The sequence below is a fragment of the Vicugna pacos genome, chromosome 11, assembly GCF_048564905.1.
Source record: "Vicugna pacos chromosome 11, VicPac4, whole genome shotgun sequence".
Classification (NCBI taxonomy): Eukaryota; Metazoa; Chordata; class Mammalia; order Artiodactyla; family Camelidae; genus Vicugna; species Vicugna pacos.
The window spans coordinates 50,501,381-50,513,288 of NC_132997.1; the positions used below are offsets into that span (position 1 = coordinate 50,501,381).

Below are 11,908 nucleotides of genomic sequence, written 5' to 3' on the forward strand. Positions count from 1 at the left end.
TGTGCAACTAACTCCCGGGCCATGCCAGCTGCATACCCCCAGCACCCAGGCCTGTGCCCTCCAGCCTCACCCTCCTGGCTATGCGTGGATTCTCTGGGTTGTCCTTCACGGAAATGGTCAGCTTGTACTCTGGGATCCGCTCACGGTCCAGGGGCCGGTTCACAGTGACAATCCCTGTCTGGGAGGTAGAGTGTGGTGAGCTGAGCAGTGACCTGTCCCCCCACTTTGGGCTCTGGCCTACAGAGGCCCAACTGCTCTGCCGGCAGGAGTGGCTGTGAATTATCTTCCTAAACCACCAAATGGTCTAGAAGGCCAAAATGGGTTGGCAGGGTCTTGCCAGGGCAAGAGTGACCACCAATGCCCGGTCTTTCTGCCTCAAAGGGATGGTTCCTCAGAGAACCTCACGGTTTCAGCAGCTGATAACCCTCCAAGAGGTCAAGTGAGGACTTCTAGGTACAAAGGATATCTTGGTACAAACCAAGTGGTACAAAGTCTCTGTCCATCTCTGCACATGACAAGCCTTGGGGTGACAAGGACCCCAGAGGTGGCTCACCTACAAATCCAAGATTCCATGCTGCCCACAGAGACCCCCACATCCCAGTGGAGGGTGGAGACTTGAGGAGGAAGTGGAACCAGCAGAATCCCAGACAGATAGAAAAGCCCCTGGGGCAGGGTCCTCTTTTTTAGGCAAAATCCTGGGGGCTTTCCTGGGGTCAGCCCCGGCCCTACCGTGGCATTGATGGAGAAGGCCTGCTCTCGGTTGCCTGCGGTGATGTTGAAGGTGAGGAGGGCGTTGCACCCACTGTCAGCGTCACTGGCCAGGACATGGGCGACGAAGCTGGAGACGGGGCTGTTCTCACTGATGGTGACGTTCATGGGCAGGTTCCGCAGCACGGGGTCGTTGTCGTTGATGTCCAGCACCCGAATCCCCACCAGCATCTGGGGCATATCAGAGAGGAGGGGAAGTGAGGGAGGAGGACAAGGAGAAAAGGGGGCATGGGGTGGGGATGGAGGGGAGAGAGGAGGAGGAGAAAGGGACGAGGTAGCTGAGGAGGAGGAGACGGAGAAGACAGCCAAGGAGTAGGAACTGAGGACGGAAAGGTGCAGCTGGTCATGGAGAAGGAAGGGGATGACAAGGACAATGATCATAAAAAAAAGAGGATGAAAATGAGGGTAAAAGAAAAGCAGAAAAGATAAAGAGGCAGAGATGGGGTGGAAATGGCAGAGTGACAGGTACAGAGGTCTGGCAGACAGGCAGCCTCCCCAGAGCCCTCCGAGTGGCCGTGGCTGCCAGGCCCCAGGTCCAGCCCCTGCGGGTGGACTGGCTCCAGAGCAGCCTGAGGCCGCTCTGGGCATGAGGGTGGCAGTGTTGACAGGAGTCTCTATAAAGAGTTCAGGGTGTAGTGAGGCGAAGCCAGTCAAATGGGGTCTCCAGACTCACTGTGGAGCTGAGTGGGGGTACCCCCCTGTCTCGAGCACAGATGGTCAGGTTGTAGAAAGAAATGGTCTCCCGGTCCAGCTCCACATCCTTCCGGACTCGCAGCACCCCCTCCACGGGAGAGATCACAAACTCCCCTGGGTGCCGCCCAGGAGAGGCCAGAGTTAGTAGAGAACGGCCACGAGTCAGGCTGCTTCTAAAAAGTCCTACTTGCCAGGGTCAGGGGACAGCCAGGGCATGGGCCCTCCAGTGTCCCCAGCTTCAGATCCTCACGAGACCCGCCAAGGGCTGAGAGGTGCAGGAGGTAGAGGGGCAGATACTACTAAGGGTGCAAGCAGGCAGGGACCTGCTCATGCCCTGAGGTGCATGAGATGCCAGGCCATTTTCCTTCCCTGGGCCCTGAGCAGGCCAGGGACCCACCCTGCGTAAGAAGGTTTTGTTGAAAAGTGGGGCTTCCCTTTCCACACAAGCACCCTCTTTCTTACTACTATTGATCAGAAATCAATTAATGAAGGCGTTGGAAACTTCATAATGTGTGATCCTTCCCAGATACCACGCCCTGTAAACAGGATGTTGGGGAAGGGCAAAGTTTACCCCAAAGGAATACAACACTAACGGTGAGGCACTGGGGCAGGGATAAAGTTGGGATGGGGGTGGGGGACAGGGAAGCCCCCAAGTACCTTCCGTTCAGCCCTGATACTGAGCCAGCTGGAGTGCAGCCAGGGTGCTCCCAGGCCTGTGGCCTCCCTTGGCCCCTAGTTGGCCATGATTTCCTTTCTTTTTCTTTTAATTGAAGTATAGTCAGTTTATAATAATGTGTTACTTTCTGGTGTATAGCATAGTGATTCAGTTATACATACACACACATACATGTATACATGTATATATTCCTTTCCATATTTTTTACAGGCTATTACAAGGTATTGAATACAGTTCTCTGTGCTATACAGTAGGAGCTTGCTTCTATTTTACATGCAGTAGCTACTGTCTGCAAATCTCAAGCTCCCAATTTATCCCTCTACCCTACCCTTTCTCCCCCGATAACTATAAGTATGTTTTCTATGTCTGTGAGTCTGTCTGTTTTGCAAATAAGTTCATTTGTGTATTTTTTTTTTTTTAAGATTCCACATGAAAGGGATTTGATTCCCTTTCTTCGAGGGACCCTCAGCTGGACCCCTGGCTTCAATCCTTATCTTGGCCTGGCTGAGGGATCAGACGTCTAAGAGTGCCTAGAGCAAGAGCCTCAGATTTGCAGTCTCTGCACTGGCAGGGACCTCAGAGATCGGCCGGTGTCCTCTGGAAAATTGAATGGCAAAGAAGGGTGATGACTTGTTTGAGCCCCCACAGCAAGTTAATGACAGAACCTGGACTTGAACCCAGGGCTCTGCATCTCAGCCCACTGCAGCCATGGGACTCACCACTCAGAGCTGACTAGGGCTGGAGGGGTGGGAGGGAAGGGGCTGGAGGGGAAGAGCAGAGAGGCAGGAAGCCAGGAAGGTTAGCAGAGGCCCAGCTGGATGGAAGCGCTCAGGGGGCCAAGGCAAGTGAGGGCGGATGAGCGAGGGAGGTGGGGAGAAGGTGAGGAAGAGGGGGTCATCTCTGTGCACTCTCCCAGGAACTGGAAACAGGGAGAAAGTTAGTTCCTTCACTGGCCCTTTTGACAGCTGGGGGAAGAGGCTCCGAGTAGGGCACTGACTTGCTCACAGACACACAGCACACAAGGGCGCGGCAAGGACAGAGGCCCAAGCTACCCAACAGTTTTCTCTGCCTGATTCTTCACATCCTCCCCAAGTCTCTGCTCCCAACTCCTACTGCTCTGATTTACCAAAACTGCCTTTTCTTGGCCCACCTGCAGCTGGGATTTCCCACTAGCCCTTCTGCTCCCAGCAGCCCTATGGCTACATCCAGCTGAGAGAGGCGGAAGCTGCTTGAAACTGGATTTCCTGATACTCCAAGGTCTCCAAAGAACTGGGGATTCCCTTTCTAGGGGTTTCCCAGCCCTGTGTGAGCTCCTGGCCATAAGCAAGCAGATGGTCTGATGCCTTCTCTCCAAAGCCAGCCACCCTCTTGAAGGAAAGGAAGAGGTTCTGAAGGCTCAGGGAAGCAAGCCTGAGGGACTGGGGGCTAGAGTCCCATGAGGTGAGCTCAGTGGGGGAAGTGGGCAGGTCAAAGGCCCCCACACTACAAATTACCCCCCTCAGCAGCTGGGGCCGGAACGCCCCCTGCCCCACTCCACTCCTTCTGGAGATTGGGGATAAAAGCATCTAATCAGAACCAGGTATGCATCCTGATTTCACTCCTATACACCCTTGGGCATGTGACTGATTTTCACCTTGATGTTCTAATCGGAAAAATGGGCTAATAAAGAGGTATCATCACAGGGCTGTGCTGGTGCTGGCCCAGTTCACCTTGTGTGTGTTGGACCCACGACAGCTCTTGGCATCATCAGGGAGATCCTGAAAGTGAGCCCAGGCAGCCCTCCAAAGGAGCTGGGGGCTTTCAAGGAGGATGTGGATGTAAGAAAAGGGTCCAAGGAGCGCTCCAGACCAGAAGGGGCAGTTGGAGGTTCTGAGAAGATGGGCTGGTGGGAGAGGTGCGAGTGATAATGGCCTTCTCTCCCAACTGTTCTTTGCGTGTCTCCTCACAGCTTAGTGGGGCTTGTGAGAGCCGTCAGCCCTGACGTCTCCCCACCAACAGAAGCCCCCTCCAGGTTCAGGCTGCAGTGGTGGAAAGGTGGCCTTGAAGCCAGGCGACCTGGAGCACATCCCTTCACTGAACCGGCTCTCCACGTAATTTATAGTGTTTGCCAATTTTTTCAAGTTACCGACATGGTGTCAGTGAACCCGGGATCGAGAAGAGAGGTGAGGAGTGGGTGTTGTGACCCGTACAAGCTGCTGCAGCACACCGCTAGGTCATCCACCCCACCCCACCCAGCCTTTGCTCTCTCTTCTGGAATGTGGGGAGTGCTCAGTGAGCCCCAAGTTATCTTTGGACTCTGAATGTCTACTCTTCCTTCCCAGAGGGGAGGGAGCCCCAGGCCAGGTGTGAGCCCTGCACCCTAGAGCCGGATACAGAGAGGGCTCCTTTCTGGGAGGGGGGCCAGCTGCCCACCCAGCACCCACCTGTCAAGCAGGCCTTGGCATCCTCCCAAACAGGAGCAGGACTCCTGTGAAATGCCGCAACTGCTGTGCGTGCATGGCAGCAGCAGACGAGAAAGGCCCATGCTCTGCTGGTTTCAGAGCAGAAAGGCACAGTGCTTGGCCAGACAGAGGACTTTGGGGGCACAAAAGGGTAGCATGTCAGAACAGAGTGAGCCACCACAAGTTCTGAACAGCAGGGGCTCCAAGTCTGGCCCTACAAAAAGAGTTTGTTTTTTAGCATCTTAAATGCAAATTCACCCCAGGTTCTATGTTCTATCCTTGGACTTCTCTGTCTCCTGCCTCAGTATACTTCTTCCATCTTGTGCCTTTAAATATCTCTAGGATGACTACTCCCAAATACCTCTCCTCAGTGCAGATTTTTCTCCTGAACTTCTGGCTTGAACATCCAAGCCCATTCTGACATCTCAAACCCAACCTCATCCTTCCCCCTACTTTTCCTGCTCCTGCCGCTGTCTTCCCATCGTCGGCTAACAGCAATGCTGCCTCCCTAGTTGCTCAGGCCAAAAATCTTGGTGCTATCCTTCGACTTTTGTTCACATCCCACATCTGATCAGTCAGTGTATCCTCTTGGCTCTGTCTTTGAAATATATCAGAGCTCTCACCACCTCCAGTGCCACCTCCCTGGTCCCAGCTACATCACCTCTAGCCCAAGTGTCTGCCATGAACTCCTACCTGGTTTCCTTGCTCACATTCCTGAACCTCTATGGTCTGTTCCAAACTCAGGGACTGGAGTGGCTCTGTTGAAATCTAAGTCAGATTACATCCCTCCTCTGCTCAAAGCCCTCCTACCGTTCCCACATCACTTGGAGGAAAAGCCAAGTCCTCACAGTGGCCTGCAAAGCCCGACAACATCTGGGCCTGCTCCCTCTCTGATCTGACCTCTTCCTACGCTCCCCCTCATTTGGCTTCATGCCAGGCACAGGGCTTTTGGCTCCTCTGTGAACATGCCAGGCACATTGCGACCTCAGGGCCTTTGCATTTGCCACTCCCACTATCTGTCATACTCCTCCCTGGATGTCCACATGACCCACTCCTCACCTCCTTCAGGTCTTTGCTCAAATGTCACCTCCGTGCACAGATCTTCCTTGAGTACTTTCTAAAATTGAGCCGTCACCCTGGCACTCTCCATCTCCTGGCTTTACATTTCTCTGTAGCACTCAGCACCTCCCAACAGACTAAGTTGTCTACTTAATCAGTTATGCTCATTGCCTGTGTCTTCCAACTGGAACATATGTTCTCTAAGGGCAGGGATTGGTGTCTGTTTTGTACCATTCTGTATCCTCAGCATCTGGAATATGATCAGCAAATACGCTCAATAAATGTTTTTTGAGTGATCAATTAAAAATCAAATGCTTCACAAAGATTTGGATTTCCAGCTTTTCTCTAAACAATGGGAAGGCCTCCCCCATGGGCCTGCATTTCAACCTGACCGCAGTTGGCAGGAGCGAAGCTGCAGCTGCCACAGCCCCCACTGCTCCCTACTGTCTTGCCCAGACCTTTTCTCCCATGTATGCTCCCTGCCTGGCCCCAGTAGGCCTTGAGTTTGGGATTCCTACTGGACAGAAGTAAGTAAAAACTGTCTTGAGAAATCTCTCCGGCCAATGAAACCCCTCTCTTCAACTGAGGAGAACAGCCAAGGTAGCTGTGAAGGCTACTAAGGTTTGACAATGAGATGTGCAGAGAAATCCGGGTGCTCCCTGAATGTGCGTATTTGGGGGGTCCTGAAGGTCTGGGCCAAGGATGCTCATCCCTTCTCTTCTCCGGAGCCTACTTTCTGGATATGACATAGGGGCACTTTTCTATCAGGTTCTCAAAGGGGTCTGTGACCTTCCAAGGCTACCAGCCTCTGATCCCAGATTTCAGTGTTCTCACTATATTCCTGGGGGAAGATTATTCCCATCATATTACAAGTGGGGAGACTGGGGCCCAGAGAAGGCAAGATCACACGATGGTGGGGCTAACCTCCTCGAGACCTCCTTTCTCATCCTGTTCCGGAGCCAGGCTGGGGAGAGGCCCTCTGGATCATGCCACCCCCATCACCCAGCTCAGGCCCCACTCACCCAGAGGGTCTCCATCCACGATGCTGTACTCCACCTGTCCATTAGGACCCGAGTCCCGGTCATGGGCCAGGAAGGTCCACACTCTGGGTCCTGGCTGGCCCTCGGTGACATCAAATGGCCCCTCGTAGTCTCGGGGGAAGGTGGGCATGTTGTCGTTGATGTCATTCACATTCACAAGCACCTGGGGATGATGAGCAAGTTTGGCCAGAGCCACCCCCAGTCAGCCCTGCTCATCTGTAAACTGGACCGGATAATTCTGCCTCATGGGTCGATGCAAGAATCACATTGGATAATAGATGCAGGAGGGCTTTTTAAGCTATGCATGTGCGTAAGTTACTGTTATTGTCAAAGCCTCTTTATGGGCATAATTATATGGGCATAAAATTATTAATAATAATGCTAAGAGCTTCTACTTATTGTTGTACTGGGGTCATTTTACCTGGTGTCACTTGGTCTTCCAACATTGTGAAACAGTTTTTATTCTCCCCCTTTTACTCAGGGAGGTTAAGTTACTAGCCCAGAGCCACACAGGTAGGAAACGGAAGATCAAGGATGTGAACCCCTGTTGGTTTGACTAGAGTCTGTGCTCTTCCCACGAAGTGGGGGAAGACAGGTGTCATTATCTAGCTGATGGTTGCAGCCACACAGAGAGGTTCAGTAACCTCCTCAAAGTCACAAAGCAAGTTTGGGTGAGTTGTGGAGACCAGAACAGGGCTTTTGGATTGAGATGTTTCTCCTGGATAATCTTTCTCCACAATACTTCCCCACTGAACTTTCTGTGACCTGTCCTGCCCCAACCCCAAATTGGGGCTGTGCCCCACCACTCACCGTGGTGGTAGAGGTGAGGCGGTGGGACAAGATGGGGCACTGGTCTGTGGCGGTGACAATCAGGGTGTAGTGCCCGTGGCTGATCTCGTAGTCCAGCTCCTTGGCAGCACGGATGACGCCCTGTGGGATACGGAGAGGGACAAGGGTGGATCAGTGGGTGGTGGGTCTGGGCCGCCCTAGGGACCAGCTCCTTCATGAGGTACCCTCTGACCACCCCAGGAGGTACGCCCTGACATCCTGGCCATGATAGGGAATGCTGCTGTCCTCTAAACCAGGCCCCACCCATGCTTTTCATACTCCTGCATGCGCTGCCCCGTTGGTTTCCTCCCAGACTCCATCTTTGCTCTGTCCTCAACCCCATGATGTCACTGAGCTCCCCTCTAATCCCTTTAGCCAGCTGATCCTCCTCCTGGACCCTGCTACCAGCTGCTGACCGTGTGCCTGTTGATATGAAAGGTGTCGATGATGTTGCCTGCAACGATGGTGTAAGTAACGGTGCCATTGGGCCCCTCATCCAGGTCTAGCGCCTGGATGGTGACCAGGCTGGCGTTGATTGTGTCTGGGCCCTCATCCAGTAAGATCTCGTAGTGGGGCTGCTGGAATACAGGTGTGTTATCATTCTCGTCCATGATGGTCACGTACACGTAGGTGGTAGCCTGTGGAAAAGAGTAAGGTCAGGTTCTGTGGTCAGCTGGCTGGAGGATTTGAGGTGGACCCAGCTGGATGTTCTCCTAGGCTGAACTTACTCAGTGGGATTCAATAGAGTGAGGGAAAGGGAGAAGGATGAGAGTGAGGGAAGTCCCAGGCTGATAGAGGAAGAAATCACAGAGGCTCCACCGAAAGCCAAGCTAGGTAACTGCTTTAGGTCCAAGTTAGCACTTGCACCACCACCCTTCTGTCCATGCCCATGGCAGACATCACTAATCAATCATGGCACTGCTGGGGCCAGATGCAATCCCAGGATTCCTGTCAGCATGCTGATCTAGTGATTAAAATTGGTATATGAGATGAACCCCAGTAACTACCTCCAGCCCATAGCTTTGACTGGGCCTGGGTCTTCCTGACACTGGGCCTCCTTCTAGATCACAAAAGGCAAGAATGTGATGTACTCAGTCTACGCATTCAAGCTTTACCCATTATTCATGTAAGTGAAAGAAATACCCATTTTCAGCATTTTTGAGAGGATTATAAATTATGCCCACTGGGTTTGAGGCAATTACATGGGCATAATTTGTTGAACTGTGAAAAGTAAAGCTCTCAGCACATGACTTCACTGCAAGAACAGTTTGTGCACCATGTTCTCCTGTCAGTGGCCATTTTTGGCTGATTTGGTCCAATCAGACCACAGGTAAAACTTAGCCAATCGGAACTCAGCAAGTAGCACTCAAGAACCACTGAGAAATGGTTGATGTGGCACTTCAAAAGCAGAGTAGATAAATGGAAGAAGGAAATTAGCCATGTGCTGGCATTCTCTGTCCCCCTGCTGCCCTCCTCCCTTCTCTGCTTCTGTGCCTGGGAGGATATCCCCTGTGGACTGCCTCACCTAGGCTCCCTTGACATCTGGCTTTCAGACGGTTTGGCCAATGGAAGGTCCCAGCAGAAGACAGGAGAGGAGGGTACTTCACTCATACTCCCTCCTTTCCTCTCTGCAGTTCTGCCAGCAGCTGTGTTTCCTGTGCTGCGTGGCCCCTCTTTCAGGGTCTAGCCCTCAACGGGCTCCAGGTGCCTCACCTCCTCTTCTTGTCCTTCTGCACCCCTGGGCGGGTAATGGCTTCCTGTGGTTGTTGATCTACGGGTGCCTCACTAGCTCTCTGTAAATGATCTCCCATTAAACTCTCTTCAGCTGAACCCTTTCTGAGTGTGCCATCTGTTTCCTGTCAGGACCTTGACTCATACAAACTATAATTAGTGACTAATATAAAATAATAAGGTTACAACAACTGCGAAGACGTCTGGGAGAGAGAATGTGACCAGGCCATTGCCAAGGGCAGGGAACAGAAAGCAGGTAGTGCAAAAAGCTGGATGTAGACAAATTGTGTGCACCTTTTGCTTGGCACTGGCTGGCTCTGGAACCACCTGTGGGAGGATGGACAGAAGGACAGGAGACCTAACTGCAGAAGACTGTCACTGCCCCTGTGGAGGCCATGAGTCCCTGGAGCTGCAGCTCTGGTTGGGGGGGGCGGGCGTGTTAGGTAGTTGTTGGAACTGTTTCCAAAGCTGGTAGGGTTGGCAGCCTTGAGTTGAGGCTCTGTGACCTTGGTCATGTCACATCTCTTCTCTGGACTTTGTTAATAAAGGACCTGACTTGTTCTTTAACATCCTTTCTGGCTCAGGCATCCCGAGGTTCTGGTCTGTTATCATTAGTCTAAATCTCTTCAATAGGAAGCTATTCCTTTGGGTCTTAGAGTCTCAACGAATATTTATGACAATAAGCACACAGAGTGGGAAAATGTATTATTTTAACATTTCTCAGACTTCCCCACTGGAGCGGAGCAGGAACTTGCACTGAGTTGGGGAAAAGCCTGAAGTGTTTGTCTCAAGAATGTAAGATCTTTGAGACCTCTCATTATCTTTGAAAGCTCAGATAAATTCCACAGTCTTCTCTATAACGTGTTTGTATTGGTTTTCATTAAAAACAGTGGTGGGGTCTCCAAATATCTGAGTACAGATGACTGTCAAGGAAGGCCACTGTGTGCATCTTGTGGCTCTTCATGGTCCTGGATGCAGCTAAGAGCACTCACTACGGAGGAGGAGCTCAGCATGGCGTCCTCCTGAGCCCCCTTCTGCCAGTAAGAGCACACGAGCACCGCCCTACAGGAAGGAGGCCAGATTCCAGACCCGCTGACATGGTGGGGGTGCTGACATTTCCCACTTCCCTAGACTCCTGGAAGTGGTTCTCACCATCGTGCAGGCTGCGGGGGCTGAGAGGGGTGGGGGGAAGGGCTCTAATAGAGCCCCCTGTCTCCAAGACCAGGCCTAGCTTGGGAGGCAAAGGTGGGTCTGACTTCCCCTGCCCTCTGGAGTGAGGAGGAAGTCAGCACCCCAAAGGCCCTCTCAGTCAAGCCCTTCCTGCCCTGGCACTGAAGAAAGAGTTCTTGAGGTTTCTGGACCATGCCCACACCTTGGGCAATGCCTCTGTGTCTCACCCTGATGCGAACTCAGGAGGCTGAGTTGGGGACAATGTGGTGGGGAGGGGAGGGAGACTGAGCCCAGGTCAGGTGTTCTCGCCCTCTGGGGAAGGGGGCGGTGAGGCAGTTGCTCCCCTCCCCTTATCCAAGGCTTTCTGCACTTACCTTCTAGGCCCTGGGGCAGAGAGTCTGGTTTCAAGGGTGGCCTGGGCAAGGCCAGGCAGGGGTGGGGAGAGGGAAGGCAGGTGCTCCAGAGTCTCACTCTTCAGTGACCCCTCCTCACCGCTGCCAGAGGATGGCCAAGGTGGGGAAAGGGCCCAGCACCCACCTGGTTTCAGTTGGCTTTGTAGCTTCCCTGGGTGGAAGAACTCATACTCTGCCAGCAGCAAGGGCCCTGGGCTGTCTCCCAAAGTGGTGCCATAATCATGATCAAGGACCTGGGTTATGTCCTGGAAATCTCTAGGGCAGCCCTCCCAGGGGGCTCCGTGGCTCCAGAAGGCCTGGGCCTGTGCAAGTTCACGTAGTAATAGCATGATGCCCACTCTTCCTCTGTGGCCCAGGAATGAGAGCTGGGAACTCTCAGAGAGCCTCGGACTTAGAGCAGCCCACCCACGGGTCACCCAGAATTCCTGGCTCCCCTGAGTCTTACCGCCTTGATTCCTGACCTACATGGACTCTGGCTGTCCTCTGTCCTTCAGCCTGGGTGACGCCTGTGAGCTCAAGATCTCTAACAGGCCAGCAAAGCCCTTGGAAGCTTTACCCAGGCTGGGGTAAACTAGGTACAGTTGTAGTGCCCTCCCTCTCCCCTGACCCCTGGCACTATCCACTGTCACCTACACTTCTATTTGGGAGATCACTTACTCACTTATTCATCAATTTGTCTATTCAGATAAGAGTGTATTAAACATCTTCCCTATGTCCAGTTTTGTGCCAGGGACTCAGAAACATCAGGGAGAGGCCCTAGTCCCCAAAAGCTCATAGTCCAGCTCAGGAAGGCAGATAAACCCAGGTGGAGATCAGCTGGTTGGAAACCTCAGGCTTGGTGTGATAATCAAAAGGGCTGCGGACTGGAGGAGGACCCTCAGGGGAATTTCAGGGTACTTTGTGAAGAAGGACTTCACTTAAGCCCTAGGGGATGAGAAGAACTGGGAGGAGAGGAGAGAGACATTACCAGTGGTGCCAGTGCTGGGGGGAGTGCAAGAGCAGAGGACCAGAGGTGGGGGCTGTGAGAGAGTCCTGCAGACATCTACGTGCAGGAAGTGAGAGAGACTGCAAGGCAGGAGGTGAAGCTAT

The 11,908-nt window shown here is 52.9% G+C and overlaps 1 protein-coding gene across 1 annotated transcript in view; it reads right to left on the bottom strand.

Moving 5' to 3' along the window:
- The window catches only part of CDH23 (cadherin related 23), a 388,627-nt gene that overhangs the window by 25,035 nt on the left and 351,684 nt on the right, over positions 1 to 11,908 (bottom strand). Inside the window, exons 38-43 of the mRNA XM_072971348.1 lie at positions 7,922 to 8,143; positions 7,488 to 7,607; positions 6,660 to 6,840; positions 1,442 to 1,575; positions 730 to 939; positions 71 to 178 (exon numbers count right to left, since the gene is read on the bottom strand). Coding sequence (XP_072827449.1) covers positions 71 to 178; positions 730 to 939; positions 1,442 to 1,575; positions 6,660 to 6,840; positions 7,488 to 7,607; positions 7,922 to 8,143 — 975 coding nt within the window. The remainder of the gene's footprint in view (positions 1 to 70; positions 179 to 729; positions 940 to 1,441; positions 1,576 to 6,659; positions 6,841 to 7,487; positions 7,608 to 7,921; positions 8,144 to 11,908) is intronic.